General features: G+C 44.4%; 1 protein-coding gene across 1 annotated transcript; it reads left to right on the top strand.

Annotated features, from left to right (window-relative positions):
* The first annotated feature begins 3,062 nt into the window (after window positions 1-3,062).
* On the top strand, window positions 3,063-22,515 carry SATL1 (spermidine/spermine N1-acetyl transferase like 1). The gene is made up of 6 exons (XM_081897522.1): window positions 3,063-3,402; window positions 8,756-8,807; window positions 10,642-10,722; window positions 15,549-15,650; window positions 18,708-18,748; window positions 22,175-22,515. The coding sequence occupies exons 1-6, from the start codon at window positions 3,322-3,324 to the stop codon at window positions 22,343-22,345; spliced, it is 528 nt and encodes a 175-aa protein (XP_081753648.1). The 5' UTR covers window positions 3,063-3,321; the 3' UTR covers window positions 22,346-22,515.
* The last annotated feature ends 435 nt before the right edge of the window (window positions 22,516-22,950 follow it).

The following is a 22,950-nucleotide window of genomic DNA, read 5'->3' as shown; positions in this document are numbered from 1 at the left end:
TGGGGGGGGATCTGCGTTATCTACCCTCCCCTAAAGCAATGGAATGCAAAGTTTTTGGGAAGAGTGGACTTTAAAGATACTCCTTGCATTGCATTTATTTTATAACTAAGGACTAATGGGACGGAGGATTGGCAGGATGGACTGCAGGAAAATTAATTAGTTGGGGAGGGGGAGGGTGGAGAGGAGACAGGGATTTTGTTGAGATTACACCAGCCTCCCTCTCTGAAGCTTGAAGTTGGAAATAAGAACAGTGAACGGGACAGGATGGACCACAGTGTGTTGACGGCTTTTGAGAATTTCAGACAAAAAAGAAGAGATATGGATTGTGTTTCTTTATTAATGAACTTGTTGTGTGTCAAATTGAGGATAAAATATGGCGAAATGTGAAGGGTTGGTGACGCTGGGAGACTGGCAGCGTTAGAGGGGGAGAATGTCTATTATATAAACCAAAAAGTTTCTAGAGGTTTCGTTTTCACTCTCTGCATACTGCACCCGTGAGGCTGAGTTGTTAATTACTGGGGCCAGATGTCCGATAGCAATGTTCGAGGCCAGATTAAGGAGGAATATGTGTATGTCGTCAGTGAGGAAGCAAGGTCTGTTTTTCCCCCCAGGCAAAGTGTTACTCAAGATGTATCTGAAGGAAATGTTTGAAAATTGATGAATGGCTATTATAGATAGATAGAAGAGGATTTATTCTACTTGACTGTTTTGAAGACATGTTATAACAATGTATAAAAGCTCGTACCTACGGGACCGCCTCTCCTGGTATGCCCCACGGAGAGCCTCAAGGTCCATAAATAGCAACACCCTTGTGGTCCTGAGCCCTAAGGAAGTTAGATTGGCTTCAACCAGAGCCAGGGCCTTTTCAACTCTGGCTCCGGCCTGGTGGAACGCTCTGCCTCATGAGACCAGGGCCCTGCAGGATCTGATTTCTTTCCGCAGGGCCTGTAAGACAGAGTTGTTCCGCCTGGCCTTTGGCTTGGAGCCCATTTGATTCCCCCCTCTCTCTTTCCCCCCCCTTTCTTTTCCTTCTCCTCCTGCGATGAGGCTACATTTTAATATTTTAATGTTCCATTATTTTATTGTTGTATTTTATTTTTGTTTTTAGTATGTAATCATTCATCTTGTTCTTATTATTGCTTGTAAGCCCCTCTGAGCCTGGCCTTGGCTGGGGAGGGCGGGGTATAAATAAAAAATTATTATTATTATTATTATTATTATTATTATTATTATTATTATTATTATTATTATTACAGAAATTGGTAACTGAACAGGTGATGGGTAGGGAGAAGGGGTGAATGAAATGATAGTTGGAAAAGTTATATTATTGAGAGCAGCAAATGAGGAAGGAAAATAGAGGGGACATATGGGGTGGGTAGAAAGACAACTTTTAAATTTATATTGAATTTGTATTAATTTTGTGACAATTTGTTAAAATTTATGGAATATCAATGAAAATAATTGGCAAAAAAGGAGAAAGAATGGTGGGTGAGGTGATACAGAAGCTAAATATTTAGGGCAGGAGTAAGGGTTCTGTAGTTCCCTAGTAGAATGGGGAGTAAAGCTTACATACAGCTACCCACCCAAAACAGACTACTGTGAATGAAAGGCACCATGATCTGAAAAACTGCAATAGCACTTGCCTGTCAGAACAGAATTATGTTTTAAGTTGGCAGTAGCCAAAAAGCTACTTTAGACACAGTCAAGGGAAATTCTGTGTCTTGTGGAATTCTTAACCCACGGACCCCTTGGTCCTATTTTATTTTATTAAATTTGTATATCTCTCTGTTAGTAAATCAGTCCAGCGAAGCTGCATTTTGTAATTGGTACAATTCACATGACTATCTTGAGAGAGTGAGAGAACAGGAAGAAACAGTCTTATCTCTTCCAGCTGCATATGTTCTTTTATAACTGTGCTTTTGCTTTTACAGTCCCCGTTTGTTCTCAGAGCTGAAGAGAACGGTAACCATTATGCATTTCTCTGTGTATAGTCTCTAAATAAATGGTAGATTACTTCTACGGTGTCTCCTGCTTATTACTATACAAAGTCAGGAGATTAGTGTGCATAAATCATTATGATGTGTGTCGCTGGAGCATCTGGAGTAGAAGGCAGTAGCTTTTCCAGAACCATGTTCACCGAAGGACAGCTGGAGGAATGGGGGGGGGGCTGCCGATACCCCAGGGCATTTTCTAACTCTCCCTTCATAATAAGATCTCAGGGTAGTATACAGAATAAAATGCAGAATAAAGGTAAAGGGACTCCCGACCAATAGCTCCAGTCGCGGACGACTCTGGGGTTGCGGCACTCATTTCGCTTTACTGGCCGATGGAGCCGGCATTTGTCCGCAGACAGCTTCTGGGTCATGTGGCCAGCATGACTAAGCTGCTTCTGGTGAACCAAAGCAGCGCACGGAAACGCCATTTACATTCCCGCTGGAATTTATCTACTTGCACTTGACGTGCTTTCGAACTGCTAGGTTGGCAGGAGCAGGGACCAAGCAATGGGAGCTCACCCCGCTGCGGGGATTTGAACCGTCGACCTTCTGACCAGCAAGTCCTAGGCTCTGTGGTTTAGACCACAGTGCCACCCGAGTCCCAAAATGCAGGATAAGAACAAGTAATTAAGTAAAACAAACAACAGCAATTTCCTCTCCCGTTTCTGTTTCTTTCAGAATTCTCTGGCATCCCTTATCTTAATTTTGAAGAAGTAAAATCAAGCACAGTGCTAAAGTAACATATCATTGACTACTCCACAGATTTTCCATGGACCACCTGAGCAGAGCTCACAAGCCACTGGTGGTTTGTGGACCACTGTTTGAGAACCTCTGCCTTAGGTGACTGCAAGGGTGAGGATGGGCCTAAATATCTCCCATTAGGATTTTTGAACATGCAAAGCTATCATAATAGTTGACCCACCTCTGTGTTGTTTCTTTGAGTCCCTCTCCTTCCCACCTGTGCAAAGCAATTCACTAAAGGGGAGGAGATTAGGGGAGGTAGAGAATTGTGACACTGATCCCATTGTGACTCTTCATATGATCCACATATGCTTAATGGCTCAACCACCAACTGAAGCACAAGGTGGGATGGAAACTGGGCAGCAGCAGGAAGTCAAATCCCCACCTATGTGAAGGGGGAAGGAGAAAACAGGGTGGGGAAGGGTGGGGAGGAATAACATCTTTTCCCACCTTTTATTTTTTGTGCCTTGGCTAACAATAGCCGTTGGAGATGGTGAATGAAGTCAGTCCCCCAAGGAGAGGCCCAGCAGCACTCAAGCTCCCTTGTGGGAAGTGATCAGCATCCTTGCTGCTTCATGCTCTCAGGATGTCTAGCAGCTCTCTGAACCGCTTCCGCGTTCGTCCAGCAGAACCGCGGGACTGTACGGAAATCCTGCGTCTCATCAAAGTAAGCGGGGGGTGGGGAAGGGAAGAGAGGCTGTAGGGAAAGAAAGTTCGGTTTTTAGGCCATTGGACACATTTGGATTTTTGAGTGAGTTGTGTGGGTGCCTCCCTTTCTGTTTATCTCTCTCCCATTCCCCTGAATCTGTCCATCGCTACTCAAAGACAAGAACAGAGAAACACACAAAGACACACACTTCCTTCTTCCAAAATATCAGGGTAAAAATTGGAACAGAGTAAAAAATTGGATCCAAGAGAATTAATCTGAGCACTGAAAGAAGAACTGAGAAAGAACATCACTCTTCCACTCTTTCCTCAAGGTCGAAAAGGGTAATTACCTTTGCTACCTGATGACCAGAGCTACCCTAAGGAGTTCTCCAAGTTGCCATTGTATCCATTGGCGACTCCTGGGCTTGGGACTGTCATGAGACACAGTCCAATCCTATAAACTGCTAGACTAGCAGATAAGTATGATTGCGGTAATTTCGGAAGGAAGGAAGATTTAAACATTTTTAGGATCATGGAACATCCCAGAGTGGCTTATAAGAAAGGAGCCACTATAAAACATTATGTATTAAAATAATACATAATAATACATTAATAATACATTAAAATAATACATAATAATACATAATTTGTGAAAACTCTTTAAATACTGTATAAAGCAAAGAGGACAGCAGATAGCAAAGCCACATAAAATCACCACAACCAGTCACATAATAATCCCAATGCAAAACCAATGCCATTTACAAAATTAATAGGTTCATTTTACACAAAAGCAGACAAGAAAATAAAAGTCTTTAGGGGCTGTAATGCCATGGGTGACACTAATGAGTGTGACTTCTGCCAGCACAGCAGCAAGCATGCTCTGCTTTCTGTCTCTCCCAGTCAGGACGTCTGATGAAATGGCTTCCCCCAGGGGCCAGCTGAGGGAGCAGGGAGGGCTGACGGTGCTGGACTATTACAGCACAGCCAAGTTTATTTCATTTCATTTCATTAAATTTATATCCCCACCCCACTTTCCTCTAACAAGCTCAAGGTAACATGCACGCTTCTTCTGACAACAACCCTGTGATGTAGGTTAGGCTGAGAGACTATAGCTGTTCCAAGGTTGCTCAGAAAACTTCATGGGGATTATGAACCCTGGTTTTTCAGGTTCTAGACCACACTGGCTCTCTCTGGTTGGTAATCCCCATTGAACTCGGTGGGACTTCCTTCTGAATAAACATCCACAGGTCTGTGCTGTTAATGTTTGCTAATAAAGACAAACCCCTCCTCTTTGCCCACGATCATTGCGATCCTGAGTGCTTTTCCTGCCTTCCACCCACACCCATATACATTATTATTTTTTACAAGCACATTCGGTCAAATAACACATTTAACATCACATCTAATTTAGCCCTTTATTTGTTGCCCAAATGCAATCAAGGAGATAGCCAGGCAGAGAAAGCAGTCCTTTAATTAGCATTTTGAAAAAATGGATGCAGTTTCTATTATTTCTGACCCCTCCACCACTCTCTTCTACTGGTTTAAAACCATGCTATTCTGTCAGCAGTTTTATCTATTTATCTTCCTGTTTTAATACTGAATTACCCCTTTTAATTGTTGTCATTAGCTATCAGTATTCCAGGGATTAAGGCAAGGTGTATATTTTGCAAGCAGAACAGCTCTTAGAATAGCAAGTGGCGCACCTGTAGCTTTCTGTGCAAAGAGCTCTTGCTCTGATGCTCCAGGACATTTAAAAGCTGGTATGTACCAGTTCCTCTTAGACAAAATTGGATGTGCATCCTTCTCCGTCTCAAAGCAGGGTACATATTAAAACATATATTGAGCTGGAAAACTAATCATGCAATTTGCCTCTTGAAATATGGAACCAGAAATTGTGGTTTGTTGCTTTCAGAGAAGCTATCTTATCTGAGCTGCTTCCAAGGAACAGGCACAACAAGTTGCATTATGCAGCATATAGAAGAATTTTATCTCTCCTACCAACAGAGAGGTCTTGGGCTGATCTCTGCCAGTGACCTAGGGAAAGCTATAGATTACTAACTGACGTAATTTATTAAGAGTGCTGGCACTGCCCTTGGGACTTCCCTGAAAAATATTGTTTGGACTTTGTCAGCTTCCATAAACAGGGGCCAATCTGCAGCAATGATGGAGGCAACCCAGAGTTGGATGTGTGTTTGTTTTGGCATATTTTGTTTGGTTTGGTTTTTTTAGAGAAAATCTGGAATGTGTGTATATTTTTGAAGTTCGTATAATTTTTATTTTAAGGAAAAGAAAACCAATCAATACAACAATAACAGTCAACCAAAACCTGAACTGATGATCCCCAAAGATTTTCAAGTGTCTCTAGGAAGAAACTTAATTTTAGTAGATGAACCGGCGCTTGTCCCAAGCGCTATGACAGTGTTGGCAGCTGCGGTTGTGAGGGAGCATCCATTGCCTCTCCATGGCTGCTGCTGCCAGCTTCCTTCCTTGGGCAGCTCATGGTAGCTGCTGTAAAGCATGTGAGGAGGAGAAGGAGCAAGGGAAGCTTCCACTGCGGAAGCGCAGCCCTTTGTGACATGTCAGCTCTGATGGGCAGGCAGAGGGCAGGACCACCCTGGGTAGTAAGAAAGCGAGAGTAGAGTGCAAGGAGTCAATTTTTCTTTTTCCTAAAAAAAAAAATGCTTTGTGTGTTCATTCTAATCTTGCCGCTTTCTAAAAATTTACTTGTGTGCAAATTTCTTTTTTGTAAATCTACCGAAGAATAAAATAAAATCGGGATTAAGGGGTTTCCTTAGGACAGTGTGCTATGTCCCATTGGTCTAGTGGTGGTGAAACCCGCCCTCCTCCTGATTGGAAATGCTTTAGAGGTGGGACACAAAAAATGTAGGGTGGTTGAGGAGGGTCAGTAGGGAGTGGGAAGTGAGTGAGAAAAGCCCCTATTTTTGTCCGAGGAAGGGTACAAACTTGCTGCTCTCTAAATGTTTTGCACAAGGACTCCCACTATGCACAGCCAGAGCTAGATTTGTAGTCCAAAACATATGGAGGTCACCAAGTTGATGAAGGTTGATCTGAAGGTTCCAATGCCCAGCATTCTCAGAAACTGACCCATCACACATCACTTTTCAGCCCCACTGACATTGAAGTATTGTGCAATATGTGAAAGAACCCTGAGCTACCCATCTAACTGTGGTTAAGAAGGAATCATGTATTCTTTATGCAAGCCACCACAAGGAAATGAACAATATATAGCTTGCAGATTGTGTTCCAGGGACCCATGATGCTGCCGTTATATTACTTCCCTATAACTTGCCTATATTGTCTGGTACTATCTGCTGCAGGCAGTATCTCCATGGCAGAACAATTTATCAGCTTAGCTATCTGAGTTCCTTTAAACTGGAGATGACGGGGATTGAACTTAGCACCTTCTGCCTGCAAAGCCAGGGTTCTGTCACTGAGTTATGGAAAGCATCTCCATATCTTCCTTGGTAAAACAAAAAGCAGCAGCAAGTAACAAGAACAAAAAGCAGGCTGCTAGCAAGTTCCACAGAGAAGCAGCAGCATCTTGTTGCTCATGGCATGGAATATTCCAATGATTAATATCAATTATCAAAGTTTCTGCTTTGAAGGGTTTCACTCATAAATCTGTTCCATCCTGTTCCCACCTCAATCTGTTGCTTTAAAACTTGCACATAAAAAAATAAATTCTTTTTTATTTGTTTATTGGAAGGTTTGTGCAGTGGGCAGCAGAGATGTATACATATGTGATACAACAGAGTCTATTGCTTACAGCCCAAATATTTATGGAGCAAAATAGTAGTAGCTGTTGTTGTTATTATGATTATGAAAAATACATAAATAGAAGTCATAGAACAAATCTGCCTAACAAATATCCACTGACTTGTTCTGATACTCTGTAAGGCTCCTAATAAAATAAGCGGGTCAACATGATCCTGTACTGCATTACACCGGTGAATAATTTCAAAAGCTCGGATGTCCCAGGGTTGAAAAACATACTCCGTTCTCATGGTGATTCTTTGTGGCCTCTGGCGGGAGGAGGGGGAGTGACAGAGCATCTATTTTCTGTCTCCCCCTTCATTTCATGGTACAGGTGCGTGGGTGGAGCTTGCTGTTCTCTCCCTGTACTTGCCTTTTATCAGAGGCCCCCACATCATGTTTTCCATTCCTTGTCTGCGAGTACCAGACACAACTGCAGCTTCTAATTAGCCAGTTGTTGGTGTTTGCAAACCTGTCTTTGCCCAAAGACACACCTGGTGTCATATATGATATCATATTTTGGGCAAGTTGCTGCGGCTAATGAGGTCCATGAGCCAGGAGGCCCCCCCCCCAGCTCAGCTATGGCACCTTGGAAAGGAATCTAAGCATCCCTGTCACCATCACTTTGCTTGTGCCGGTGGCACAGCCACCAGCCTCCCAAAAACTTGCCAGATTCTGTCTCTGTCCCAGTTTCCCTGTTGGGGAGGGGTCACCAATATTCAACCTTGCGTGAGAATTCTTCCACCACTCCTGGTTTCACAGAGAAGGTAATCAATGGCTACCACCCATGGCGGCTATGTACTAACTCTGAATCACAAGGGGGTAGGAGGATATTGTTGCACCCAGGTCCTTTTTGTAGGCTTCCCAGAGGCATCTGGTTGGGCACAGTGAGAACAGGATGGTGGGCCACATGCTCTTCTTATTCTCATGTCAAAGTTCTTCTCCTTTATTCATTTATTTACATTTATTAAATCTGTATACCGCCCTTCATCCAAAGATCTCAGGGCATTCAGAGCATTTCTGCCTGCATGGTGGAAAGGCTCCCCTTTGGCACCGGACACAGCTCCCAGGCAGTTATTCCAGACAAGCACAAGAAAGGTTAGTGCCACACCTGCCTGCCTGGCCTCCCACTTGTCCATCCATTCCCAACAGCAGGGGCTGGTAGACTGGCTGGCTGGGTTCCCTCACCCACTTGCTTGCCTAGTCCGCCTCAGCTCCTGGTATAACCAGTACCCCCTGGCAGAGGCACCATTCACCTGGGGAGCTTATAGCCAGGGCGGCTGCAACAAACAGAGAGGGCATCAGAAAAGGGAGGGAAGGAAGGAGGGGCAGAGGCCAGTGTGGCTTGTGGTGCCCCTATCATTCCAAGGCAGCTCAGGGTGTCAAGACACACTGGTTGAAATCCCCTGTTCTAGGACATCCGATTGGTAATTCCGGGAACAGGATGCTTGACTAGATGGGCATATGCCTAATCTCTCAAGGCTCTCCTTATATCAAGGAGCTGGCCTTCACTAACAACACCATTCCAATCTTTCATAGTGTTGTTTTTAAAGTCTGCTTTGCTATTTTGGTGTTATTCTGGTTTCTTCTCTTGGCAGGAACTAGCTGCTTATGAAAACATGCCTAATGCAGTAAAAGTAACAGAAACAGGTAACGTAGATGCCTAGCGTGTTAAATTTAAAGGTAAAAGGTAAATGTACCCCTGCTCGTATGGGCCAGTCGTGTCTGACTCTAGGGTTGTGCGCCCATCTCACTTAAGAGGCTGGGGGTCAGCGCTGTCCGGAGACACTTCCGGGTCACGTGGCCAGCGTGACGAAGCTGCTCTGGCGAGCCGACACCAGCGCAGCACATGGAAACGCCGTTTACCTTCCCGCTATAAAGCGGTACCTATTTATCTACTTGCACTTAAGGGTGCTTTCAAACTGCTAGGTGGGCAGGAGCTGGGACCGAAGGCGGAAGCTCACCGACCATGCGATCGGCAAGCCCTAGGCACTGAGGTTTTACCCACAGCGCCACCTGCATCCCTGTGTTATATTTAGGAGGCTGCTATTTATTTGACCTCCAGGCCTTCTTCAGAGCGCAACATGCGACCAAGTCCTCGGCCCTGTCCTTCAGGTGAAGAACCACACAGTTTACAATTTTAAAACACTAAAACAAATACATTATATAAGGTGGAGACTGACATCCTCTTATGCCAACTGATGGCCTGGGCTCCCTCACTTCTGCCTCCCCTCAAGGCAGGCGTCTTTATTTTTCTATACAACTTGCATCACGTGGTGGCAGGATGCTGGTGGTAATTTTAGGATCAGAGCAAGAACTGAGATGGAATTGAACCAGTTTCCATCCTTGTTATGGTCCTGATTTGATCGTCTTTCTAACACACACAAACACACACACACACACACACACACACACACACACACTCACTGCAATTTGCATGGGGGGGAGAAATCTTGCACATTGTGCAAATCCACATTTCAAGTGTAATTTGGCTCACAGAAAACTAATGTGAGGGAAGATGGTTCTAGCTCGAATGACCTGACACCTTCTGAATGGTTTGGACTCCAAGATGTTTGGAGGACGTTATGGTTGGCTAAGATTAGATTAGTCTAACATCTCCCTAACATGCCGGTTATTTACACGCAGGGATTTTAAACCCACCAGCACCTACCTACCCCTGTTCAAACAGATTTAGCAAAAAGGTTGGTGTTCATGTGGTCTGGCCTTGCATCAGATCTGCATATTGGTGAAGATGCCTGTTTTGGCCTTTGATCTTTTTTACCAACACAATTCACATGTTGCTGTCCAAAGAAAAGAGCCCCAACAATACAATTTTGTTTGGGTGAACCTCTGATTTCACACCCTCCAGTCCATCATGGCTGCTCTCCCACACCCGCCCAGAATTCTACTTTGAGAAGATGCTGGTGGCAACATTATTCATTTTTATTATTTATTAAATTTGTATACTGCCATTCACCTGTAGCTCCTGGGGCGATTTGCAATATAAAAATACAAGATAACCCCCCCATACCATATTTTCCACTCTATAAGACGCACCAGACCACAAGACGCACCTAGTTTTTGGAGGAGGAAAACAAGAAAAAAAATATTCTGAATCTCAGAAACCAGAACAACAAGAGGGATCGCTGCGCAGTGAAAGCAGCCATCCCTCTTGCTGTTCTGGCTTCTGGGATAGCTGCACAGCCTGCATTCGCTCCATAAGACACACACACATTTCCCCTTACTTTTTAGGAGGGAAAAAGTGAGTCTTATAGAGCAAAAAATACGGTACATAATAAAAACAAGAACAAGGCCAAACCAACAACAAACCCTAACCTTTCCTCCCTCCCTCGCACTCCACTCCACCCTACTACTACTACTTAGTACTAGTAAGTACTACTACTTAGTACTACTACCTATTATGAATCTTCTTTTATCTTGGGACTATATTTTAGTGCTTTATTCAACTATCTAAACATTTCAGATTTGCTTCGAGATGGTTTCGGATCACGTCCTTTCTTCCAGTGTTTAATAGCAGAAGCAAATAAGGATGATGCAATGCAGGGTAAGCTTTCAAGAAAACAAAGTTATCATTTATTTGTATCCCATAGAATGAGTGCCAACACTGAAAATGCTCCACCTCAAGAAGCTACCCACTGGACTGCATCTGGTATGCAGAGAAGGACCTCTGAAGATAATAGGGTCTAGGTGGGTTGGGTTGGGGAACCTGTGGGCCTCCAGAAGTTGCTGGACGATAACTTTATCACTTCTGGATATGCTGAATGGGCTTGATGTGGGTGAGGGGTCCAATGACATTTGGAGAGCCTCATCACTGGCAATGCTGAGGCTCCCAGTTCAACTGCAACCTTCTAAGCCTCCCTATCTGAACTTGGGTACTCTCACCATAGCAAATCCCACCCTAGCTATACCCCTCCTTGAGGGAATGTAGCATTGAGTTCCTCTTGCCTGCCTGCCTGGATCAAAAAGTGTGTTTGTCTGTAGAAACTAACTTAGGTCATTTTTGGCATCCATTGCTCCACCTATGAGTATAAGGGGTGTTAGGAGATGGGTAGTACATTGTGCACGAAACAAGGATGCCCACTGCCCCCCTTCCTATTCATCCTGGCCCTGGAACCTCTAGCAATCCGAATCTGGGCAGCCCGACATCAAGGCAGTGGAAATAAAGACAAAACCTATAAATTAGGGCTCTTTTCAGATGACCTAATGGTCACAACACCAGACCCCATCAACACAGCAACCACCTTAACCAAAGAACACAGCACATTTGCAATGGTATCGGGTTAAACTTTGCAAAATCTGAGGCTATGTGCTTCAACACTCCCTCCATATCCAAAAAGAATTCACCAATATCACAAAGATAAAAGTCTGCCGCACCAAGTTCAGATACTTAGGGGTACAGATAACCAGAAAACACAAAAAAACTGTACCACCAAATTACAAACCCCTATGGTGACAAATTAACAAAGACCTGACGAGATGGAGCAATACTAACTTCACTCTCTCAGATATAATAGCCGTGATCAAAATGATTACCCTTCCAAAATTAACCTACCTATTCCAAACCCTTCCAATCTGGATTCCACCAACCCAACTCCACAAATGGCAGAAGAAACAACACTTGTTTATCTTCTTACACAAAAAGCCAAGAATAAGCCCCAAACACCTGCACCTCCCCACCTCAGAAGGAGCTTGGGAATCTCCAACATAGAACTATACTACATCCCCAACCATATAATCCCATACATTCTAGAAGATGAGAAGAAACAATGGGTACACTTGGAGAGAGACATAATCGAAAAACTCCCACCCCAGCATATAAAGGAAATACAAACTAAATATCCTGGCTAACACACCACCAACTACACACCTTAAACAACCCAGCAGTAAAACCAGCAGCCACTAGGCTCTTGACCACCTTCAAAAGTCTTCTCCTAACAACAATGGGACATAGCAAGTGGATGGTATCTACAGTATACAAAACACTGCTCCAAAGCCCCACAAACCCTCTTCACATAATCAAAAACGACATAGGCTGTGAAATTAACCCCACCCAATTGACTAGAATGTGGTCTAAACCTCTCTTTAAATCCATATCAGCAAGAAGAACTCACTCTGAAACTCACTTACAGATGGTACCCAACACCACAGAAACTGGCACTGATACACCCAGGAACCTCACCAAAATGCTGGCAAGGCTGCACCTCCACAGGCTCATACCTCCACATGTAATGGGAATGCCCCCAAACCCAACTCTTCTGGACAACAGTCATACAAGAAATAAGCAAAATAACTAAAGAGGTACTAGAAGTCACGCCCTACTGAATATCTTCCAAGATAACAATGCCCACTTACCCTATAAAGAGCTCATATCCCACCTACTCTCAGCAGCCAGAAACAACATAGCCAGACACTGGAGGGACCTGTCTGGAATAAAGATGGAACACTGGTATCAAGTAGTATGGGAAACAGCCTTACTAGAAAAACTAACCAGTAGACTGAAACTGACATGGGGAGAAATAGAAGAGGATGCCTTCACTTCAGCATGGCTCACCTTTATCACATACACAGCCCAACAAGGCAACAGCATGAACCCACTGACAGAATACAATTCAATATAGCTAACTTAACCCAACAACTCAGAGCAGGGTTTTCATTGCCAGTGCTCCTGTTCTGTGGAACAGCATCCCTATTGGGATGAGCCCACCACTTACGTGGGTTTTATGCTGGGAAGTTCCCAGAGTCAGATAAGCAAAATGGAGGGCTCTTTCTGTGGTGGGTTTCCCCTGCTCTCCAACTATTTTTCAGCTGTGTGCCAGAGGTTCTGATTGCGCAGGGAAATTGAGGGTAAATCGTGGGCCCACTTTACTTTTGGGGGAAATAAAAGACATTATTGCTTTGACAAGCTTTTACATTTCAAGAGAAAGGTTTCTGCTTTAAATGTTCACTTTGTATTGTTTGCAAGCCTGTATTTAGTTGGATTTTTCCTATTCTTTTCGAAACTGTTTTTCATTTTTATGTTTGTAAATCGCAGACTCACGTGAAAGGCAATAATAAATATCTCCCCACAAGAACCCCCCTGTTATCCAGGACCTAAAACATGTAACTTGCACTCCTTGACATTTAAAGTGTGGAGAATATTCTACTTTGTTTTGGAATTGCTTGTCAACAACGGATTGCTACTTCCCTCAAAATACTTTATGCAATTTTAAATCAGTTTCAGCACATGTTGTTGAACCTCCTGCCATTTGACCAAGAGGCACATAGTGTGTCCTAAAAGATGACAGCCTCAATCCTTTTAATTTCTTGGAGAATTCAAAAAACTTTTTTAAAAAATCAGCTAAACATTAAAGGTCTGGCAATAGCTTCACAATCCAAAAGAGGCTTTTAGATTTGTGTTCTGTTAGTCACAGATGTATATACCACCCTGCTGGATGGCAAATGGTGTTTTGAAGCTAATAAATATTTCAAAAGCAATTCTTGGCATATCCTGATGGGAGGGAGAATGGGTCAACTGTACAACAAAAACAAAATTAACACCCCCCACCAAGAATATGAAGATATTTACATGAACCTAAAATTGAACCCTTTGATCTTGGCCTTTTTTTAGAGCTTAGTCAGTGGTTGGGGAGGTGGTATTTGGCTTAGCGCAGTAGCGCTGGGAGAGAGGGGTAATTAACCTCTCACACAGTTTCCCCTATCCTTACCTATGTCTGAGCTATTAAAATGCTCTCTAGGGGGGAAGGGACAAGTGCAATATTGGCTCTTATTTTTCTTTCCACCCACCAAGATATCACTGCATCTAATACAGTGGTACCTCTGGTTACATATTTAATTCGTTCCGGAGGTCCATTCTTAAGCTGAAACTGTTCTTAACCTGAGGTACCACTTTAGCTAATGGGGCCTCCCACTGCTGCTGCGCTGCCGCCGCGCGATTTCTGTTCTCATCCTGAAGCAAAGTTCTTAACCCAATATACTATTTCTGGGTTAATGGAGTCTGTAACCTGAAGCGTATGTAACCTGAAGCATATGTAACCCGAGGTACCACTGTACAGTGGTGGTTAGTGTCCATTGGGACTGGTAGGGTCAGTGGCGCAGCGTGGGGGGTGCAGGGGGGGCCAGCTGCACCGGGCGCAACATCTGGGGGTTAGGTTTAGGGGGCGCAAATCCACGGGTTAGGGGGCGCAAATCCACGGGTTAGGGGGTGCAAATTACTTGCCTTGCCCTGGGTGCTGACAACCCACGCTACGCCACTGGGTAGGGTGGAAGGCAGGGAGGCCAACAGAAGGTGGCACCAGAGTAAACAACAGGTAGAGCCAGAGCCAATGACAGAGAGAGTGAAATAAATTTGCTATGTCTCCATCCTCCTGGCTGCTGAGTTCTACAAGGGCAACAATGGGACTAAGGAGGGGGAAGTTGAGAGGCAGTGGTACAACCTGGTCTAGCTGCAGTTAAGAAGGTAGACATGAGGACGCTAGAGGAAGGTAGACAGAGGTTGGAGGGGCAATGCCCCCACCTACCCAAACAGACCAGCCTCTGCTGCTCTTATAGCCAACTCAGGTACTGAGTGCAGAGAGGATTGGAGCCAGTGTGGTATAGTGGTTAGGGTGTCAGACCAAGTCCTGGTTCAAATTCCCACTCAGTTATTAAGCTCTCTGGGTGACCTTGGGCCAGTACTACTTCATAGGGGTGGTGGGGAGGAGGAGCTCCATGGATAAAAAGGTGGTATATAAATGTAGTAAATAAAATTAATAAGTAATAAATTGGTGGCAAAGTGGGACCACTGACAACAAAGGAAAGGAGAAAATCTCTATGCTCATGGGGAAGACAGAATTACTAATGGGGCTTCTGAGGCACAATTGCATCACTATGTTGGTGTGGGACTATTTTGGCTTTGTTACTGAAAATGTTTTTAATTAAAAAAACATTGAAGTGGCTTTTCCTTATAGCAGTGTGGTTCTCTTTCCTTTTGTTGTATTAAACAGTAAGCCCTTTTAAATTTGATTTGCTTAAAAAAATAACTACACATGGTTTTGTTTGCTCCCCTGGCTCCTTTAGAAGGCCATGACAAAAGAATATTTTTTTTTAAATGCGAATTTAATACTTCTTACAAAAGGTGCCATTACCAAATTCAGTAAAATTCTGGTCTATTTATGTTGAAGTGATCATTTAGAAGGAAGGTGTAGTATCTAATGTTAGTTAGACCTGTGGAAATTAATGATTATTACTAAACTAAAACAAATGTGTGCACTCTGAGTAGAAATTAGTTGGATAAGGTCTAAGATGATTAACTAATTCATAATTCTCCAGCTGATTGACAGCCTTACACAATAGTGGTTATTTCCTTACAATAGCTGTTTTGTGTCTCACCAGATACCGACGTTGTAGGGTTTGCTATGTATTACTATACTTATGACCCTTGGATTGGCAAGCTGTTGTACTTAGAAGACTTCTACGTTATGGATGAATATAGAGGTAAAACTAATACTATTTGCACATAATAAAGTGAGAGGCAGTGTGGAGCTGTAGTTAGGTAGTTGGGCTGAGATTGGGAAGACCCCGGAGATAAAGTCCTCATCACTTAGACCTAAAGCCTAAAACTGGGTTAGGGAAACTGTGGCCCCCAATATATTCTTGGATTCCTAGCTCCCATCAGCCCCAGCCAGTTGGGCAAGGCAGTTTGCATTTAAAGGGAAACATACCTAATTTGCACTTTCCAAAACAAAATGCAAACTGAAAGTCATCCTTTGAAATTTGCAAGGCAGTTCTCCAACCAAGGAAAGTGTTCAAAATTGCATATACCAGGGTGAAATATGCATAAAATGCACCTAACTCCTGCACCAAGCTGGTGCCAAAAATATTGCTTTCCGTTCCTTTGGACCATCAAGACCATATACACTGTCCAGGCTTGCTTAGTGAAAAATGAATCATGTAAGGGAAATTGCTTTGCAAAATTGTTTATACTGGGAGTTTTGCACTGATTTGGAATGTGAATACAGTGGTGCCCCGCAAGACGAATGCCTCGCAAGACGAAAAACCCGCAAGACGAAAGGGTTTTTCGGTTTTTGCGACGCTTCGCTAGACGATTTTCCCTATGGGCTTGCATCGCAAGACGAAAGCCCATAGGGAAATCTCGGGGACCTTTTTTTAAATGCTGGCGGTGGGGAGCAAAGCCTTCCCCCCCCCTCCGGACTTCAGAAGAGGTCCAGGAAGGCCGGCGGGGGCGAAAGGCTTTGCTCCCCACCGCCAGCATTTTAAAAGCGGTCCGGGATAGCAGGGAAGCGCTTCCCGCTATCCCGGACGGCTTTTGAAGGCAGGCAGGGGGGGCAAAGACTTTTGCCCCCCCTGCCTGCCTAACCGGGGGCTTTTAAATCGCCCCGGGACTGTCCGGGGCGATTTAAAAGCCCCCGGACGGCTTTTGAAGCCTCCCCCAGCCGCCCGGCTTCGGGGCATCGTCCCGATGCCGGGCGGTGGGGCAGGAACGCCTCCCCCAGCCGCCCGGCTTCGGGGCATCGTCCCGATGCCGGGCGGTGGGGCAGGAACGCCTCCCCCAGCCGCCCGGCTTCGGGGCATCGTCCCGATGCCGGGCGGTGGGGCAGGAACGCCTCCCCCAGCCGCCCGGCTTCGGGGCATCGTCCCGATGCCGGGCGGTGGGGCAGGAACGCCTCCCCCAGCCGCCCGGCTTCGGGGCATCGTCCCGATGCCGGGCGGTGGGGCAGGAACGCCTCCCCCAGCCGCCCGGCTTCGGGGCATCGTCCCGATGCCGGGCGGTGGGGCAGGAACGCCTCCCCCAGCCGCCCGGCTTCGGGGCATCGTCCCGATGCCGGGCGGTGGGGCAGGAACGCCTCCCCCAGCCGCCCGGCTTCGGGGCATCGTCCCGATGCCGGGCGGTGGGGCAGGAACGCCTCCCCCAGCCGCCCGGCTTCGGGGCATCGTTCCGATGCCGGGCGGTGGGGCAGGAACGCCTCCCCCAGCCGCCCGGCTTCGGGGCATCAAATCCGATGCCGGGCGGTGGGGCAGGAACGCCTCCCCCCACCGCCCGGCATCGGAACGATGTCCCGAAGCCGGGCGGCCGGGCGAGAAAGCCTTTGTCCCCCCTGCCTGCCTTCCCAGGGGCTTTTAAATCGCCCCGGACAGCGGAGAAGTCCTCCGCTGTCCCGGGCGATTTTAAAATGCCGCCCGCCAGAAGAGGTCGGGGGAAGGCGTTTTCCATAGGAACGCATTAATTGATTTTCAATGCATTCCTATGGAAAACCGTGCATCGCAAGACGAAAAACTCGCAAGACGAAGAGACTTGCGGAACGAATTAATTTCGTCTTGCGAGGCACCACTGTAACTGAATTTAAGACTGCCCGGCATTTCCGTGCGCTGCTCTGGTTCGCCAGAAGCGGCTTAGTCATGCTGGCCACATGACCTGGAAGCTGTACGCCGGCTCCCTCGGCCAATAAAGCAAGATGAGCGCCGCAACCCCAGAGTTGGCCACGACTGGACCTAATGGTCAGGGGTCCCTTTTAACTTCCACTAACCATGGTGGCTTCTGAAGAACCATTTTGTCCTGAGGAAAGGGGAGAATAGGATTTCAATATTGAGTTATTTCTCATTTTGCCTTGTTTTATTGTCTAATTGTTACTCATGCTTATTGTTAATAATTCTATGGAGCCAGCTTTGTGGGGCAGTATAGGGAAGCACCTTGAATAAATATTTACATTCTACATTGAACAACCATCAGTAACTTGGTGCCTTGCAATGTTTTGGACTACAGCACAACTCTCAAAATCATTGATCATCAGCTCTGCTAGCTGGGGCTAGGGATGGAGGAGAAACTAGATTCAGTTCACATTTATAGGCAAAGCTTCCTAATTCACATTTTCTGTAACAATACACAAACTGAAATGCCACAAGCTTTCCTTGGAGATTCACACTTCTCTCAATTTTGCACTACAGTTCCCAAGTCATGTAATGTGTGGAAAAATGCATAAACTGGGCACAAAAATGCATATATTAGTAAAAATAGCATACAAAATGCAAAGCTATATGCTAGAGAAGATTGCAAAGTTGTGTATATATATATATATATGAGGGAAAATGCACAATAAAATATCACTAAGTTCTCATGAAATTTTTTTTTTTTTTAAGTGAAGTGATGTGCCAGTGGGGAGAACTGCATTTGAGTGTGAAAAAATGAGAAACCCAAATTGATAGATTCACCCATCCTTAGTTGGGGCTGATAGGACTTGGGAGTCCAACAAAATTTGTAGGGCACTAGGTGGAAGGAGGCTAGCCTTGCAGTTCCATTTCCTTTTCTTTCCTAAAATAATGATAAATGTACAAGCTTCTTTGCAATTTCAAATAAATTAATTTTTTTGTATGTGTATAGGATAATGCATTAGATTTTACCTGTAAATGTTCCTATTTTGTTTATGGCTCATGGCAAAGAAGATAAAATAGCATATTGTCAAAGCAGGCAAATTTTTCACATGGGTATGTTGCAAGTTTTGTCATCTGAGGTTTTTCTGAACTTTGTTTTGGCAGGTTGGGGCATTGGAACAGAACTTTTAAAAAGATTAAGCCAGGCAAGTTATATTTTCCTGTCTTCTATTTACTTGTATGTATTTACTTTGTAAGCTGTATATTCAACAGTACAGACTTAAATCTACTTTAGTCAAAAGGCTGCTGACATATTAAATTTGACTGAGAGTCTTCTCTAGCCTGGTGCCCTCCACATGTTGCTGGACTACAACTCCCATCACCCTTATTGCTCATTCTGGCTGAGGATGATGGGAGCTGGAGTCCAACAGCATCTGGAGGGCTACCAGTTCCCCAGACCTGGTTTCATTATTTAAGTCAGCTGTGAGAATCAAGAAGCAAAAGAGAGGATCAACAGGGTATCAGTGGTTAGAACCTCTAATCACATTCACACAAGCAACAGATGAGATTGTAAAAACTGTTGATACAACTGTTTCACGCTTCAGACTGCAGGTAGGGGCTTGCATATGCAGGAACACACACGAAAAGTTCCTGAAATTTCTAACAGAACACAAGGTGAAATGTGAGTTAATAGCAGAATGCAGAGGCTAAAAAAAGGGCTAATGCACCAGCAAAAATATATGTAGATTGTAATAATTTCTTCCACTCTGAAGAAATTCACCTCACCTGGAGTGCTGCATCTAGTTCTGGACGTTGCAGCATAGTGATAATCTGGAACAGAGAGCAATACAGCAACACAGGAAACCTGCCTTCTACCAAATCTTATCATTGGCAGCTCTCCAGGCTTTCAGATGGGGACAATCCCAGGCGTACTTGGAAATGCCAGAGGGTGAAAGGGGAACCTTCTGCATGCAAAGTGTATGCTCTGCCACTGAGCCATGGCATCTCCTCCCAAAGATGGTGAGGGGTCTGCAAACCATGTTCTGTGAGTTGGGCTTAAATCTGGAGGACAGGCATCTTCAAATATCTGAAGGGATGTCATATAGGTTATTGTATTCTGGTGTTTTATTGGAAGCCGCCCAGAGTGGCTGGGGAAACCCAGCCAAATGGGCGGGGTATAAATAATAAATTATTATTATTATTATATAAATGAAGCAAAATTGTTCTGTGGAACAGACTCCCTAGGAAGGAAGTAAACTTGTCTTTAGAGGTTACTAAACAGAAAACAGCCACCTATCAAGAATGGTGTAGCAGTGGATTTACTGCATTGGCATGAAGGGGACTAGACTAGGTGACCTTTGAAGTCTCTTCTAACTCAATACTTTCCTAATCCCTCTGTACTAATAAATAAAATCAGAATTTTGCATATATAAAACTAGATGTCAGGGGGAAGAGTTATAGCTGAACACTCTCACTGTTGTGCTAGCTTTCTATGTGTGGGGAAGCTTTCAGTATGAAAATACACTGAACCATGTAATCCTCACTTGTAGTCTGAAGGGGTACCAACAGTTTTAACCATCTCATCATTTGTATGAATGAAGTTTTTACTTGCATTCCAACTGGTGACTCAACTTAGTTCTCCAGCTGTGACACAATATCCTCTTCCAGAAGGGCAATTCTAATCAACTTCCTGAGTTTGGGAAGGGAGACTAGGTAGAAAAAGAGGGAAGAGTTACAGGTTTGAAAAATGTGGAAGTTACACCCTAGACCTGAACTTACCTCAAAAAACAGATTGGATTTTAAGTCTTCTCCTTGAGTGCTTATGATTGGGATCATACTATAGTATGATTTCTTACCTGTTTGTGATGTTCACCTTTCAGCTGAACGGGACAGGAATCATCCTTTTAATATTGTTGCATGAGCACTTTTTAGATAAAATTTCCTGATGCATTGTTTTTAACTGTTTGTAAGCTTTGTGCATTTTATGGATGTGTAAGTTGCTTTGAGACATTTGTGAGTGGAAATGAAAACAATTATAGGCATCTTTAAATAAAACAAGGAGAAATTAAATGGTGGGTGTGCAATGTACCATCACAGCTACTGTACATATCAACTGGCTCTGAACCAGAAAAGCATTTTGCCAGCTAAAAGGTTTTATAGGAATTCTTAACAAATTAGTGAGTAATTAATGACTTATATCCAAATCTCTTATCTTGTATTAATGCTTAAAAATGCCCAAGAACGTGAGAACAGCAAAGAGCTTTAAGTTGTCCCAGTTTAGATTCAGAACTCTAGATGCAGGTATTATAGTCCTACAACTTTCTGTGCAATCCGTGAATACAGTGTTTCTTGCAAAGAAAGCCAAGTAACTGTGTTTTCTTTTACTCCAAGTTTTGTTTCTGCATTTGCTACAGTAATACCGTATTTTCTGCTCTATAAGACTCACTTTTTCCCTCCTAAAAAGTAAGGGGAAATGTGTGTGCGTCTTATGGAGCGAATGCAGGCTGTGCAGCTATCACAAAAGCCAGAACAGCAAGAGGGATTGATGCTTTCACTGCGCAGTGATCCCTCTTGCTGTTCTGGCTTCTGGGATTCAGAATATTTTTTTTCTTGTTTTCCTCCTCCAAAAACTAGGTGCGTCTTATGGTCTGGTGCGTCTTATAGAGCGAAAAATACGGTAATTTCAAGCAACAAGATTAACTGGCAGCTTAAATATAAATGGTTTAAAAAAGTAACTCCCACAAGAAGTAGTGATGGCTACCAACCTCATGGCTTAGAGGGAATGCATAGAGGGAAAGGCAATAAATGGCATAGAGTGGGCATGTACAACACATCGATCGCGATCGACTGGTGGAACCTGAGACTGATTATGGTTGATCGCAGGTTGATTGCTGTGCTCCTGGGGGGACTTGAGGGAGATGCTGCCCTGCCGCCTCCGAGGGAGAGCTGGTGTGTGCATATGCTGCCAGCTTGCTATCCTTCCTGCTGCACTGAGCACTGGTGGTGGGGTGGGATGGGATGCTGCCTGAGGGAGAGAAAGAGAGGGAGAGAAAGAGTGCCCTGGCTTGCTATCCTTCCCGCTGCGCTGAGTCCTGGCAGTGGAATTGGATGCTGCCTGAAGAAGGGAGGGAGGGGGAGAGGGAGAAAGCAGGGAAGGAAGAATCATGGAGCAACCCGGAAGGGAAAGAGTTCACACACACACACACACACACACACACACACACACACAGAGAGAGAGAGAGAGAGAGAGAGAGAGAGAGAGAGAGAGAGAGAGAAGCTGGCTCCTCAGATCTGTGCAAACTAATATAAAAATATAGTTTGACTTTTCTCACTTGTTTAGTTACTTCTCCATCTAGTATCTATTTGAATCTGTCATAATGATATCCAAACATAACTACTGTATCTACGAAATAAAGATCTATCTATCTATCTATCTATCTATCTATCTATCTATCTATCTATCTGGCTTTGGAGGGTGGTAGAACACTGCTCGTTTTTGACATTTGTTGGTAGATCGGAGGCAACTTAAGCTTGGATGTGCGTGGCATAGAGGGAAAGGCAATAAATGGCTACCAGCACTGGACACCCCTCTCTTATTTCCCCAAATGCTATTGCCTGTGCTTACTTTTCAGATAGCAATCGAAACCAACTGCAGCTGCATGCATTTCCTTGTTGTTGTTTGGAACAAGCCATCTATAGAGTACTATATGAGGCGTGGTGCTTCAGACCTTTCCACTGAAGAAGGCTGGCATCTCTTTAGATTTGACAAAGAAAATCTAGTCAGAATGGCTTCTGGAGACTAAAAGAAGGAAGTCCGCCATTTTTTTTTATCACTCTCAAAGCTTGGAGTGCTCATCAGGCTTGCGATGAAAAACCTCACTTACAAGGGGAGACTTCTGGTTAACACAGTGGCTTCAAAGCAGAGTGCAAATAGCAAGAAAAATTAAAAGAAGCGTGCGTGTTTTATGACTGACATGACTTTGATAAATTGCTTTACTTTTTCTTCACATGGATGTACAACACTTCAAATGCAGCCTGAATCTTACGGATCAGTTTAAGCAAAGGTATACTCAACTGGTGACTCATATGGAGAAAGAACACAGGTGGGACATAATGTGCTGGCCTGGCCAGGAAACCTCTTGCTTTTCTTCAAATACAAAAATAGCTGGTGCCTTAGTGTATTAGAGCATGTACAAGCTTGTGCCCAGAAGGAAGAACAGGACTTTGAGGGAAAGAGCACCTGCTTTGCATGCAGAAAGTCCCAGACTCGATTCCTGGTGCCTCCAAGTCAGAGGATGCCAAGCTGGGAAAGGCTGCCTTAGACAAACCATTCTCTCTCAGCCTCAGGCCCCCGATTTCCAGTGTCTTGCCTGTTTATAAAGGTTACAACTAGAGAATGCATGATACA

Source organism: Podarcis melisellensis (genome assembly GCF_964234715.1).
Source record: "Podarcis melisellensis genome assembly, chromosome: Z".
In the NCBI taxonomy this organism is placed as follows: domain Eukaryota; kingdom Metazoa; phylum Chordata; class Lepidosauria; order Squamata; family Lacertidae; genus Podarcis; species Podarcis melisellensis.
This window is presented reverse-complemented; position numbering and strand designations above follow the sequence as displayed.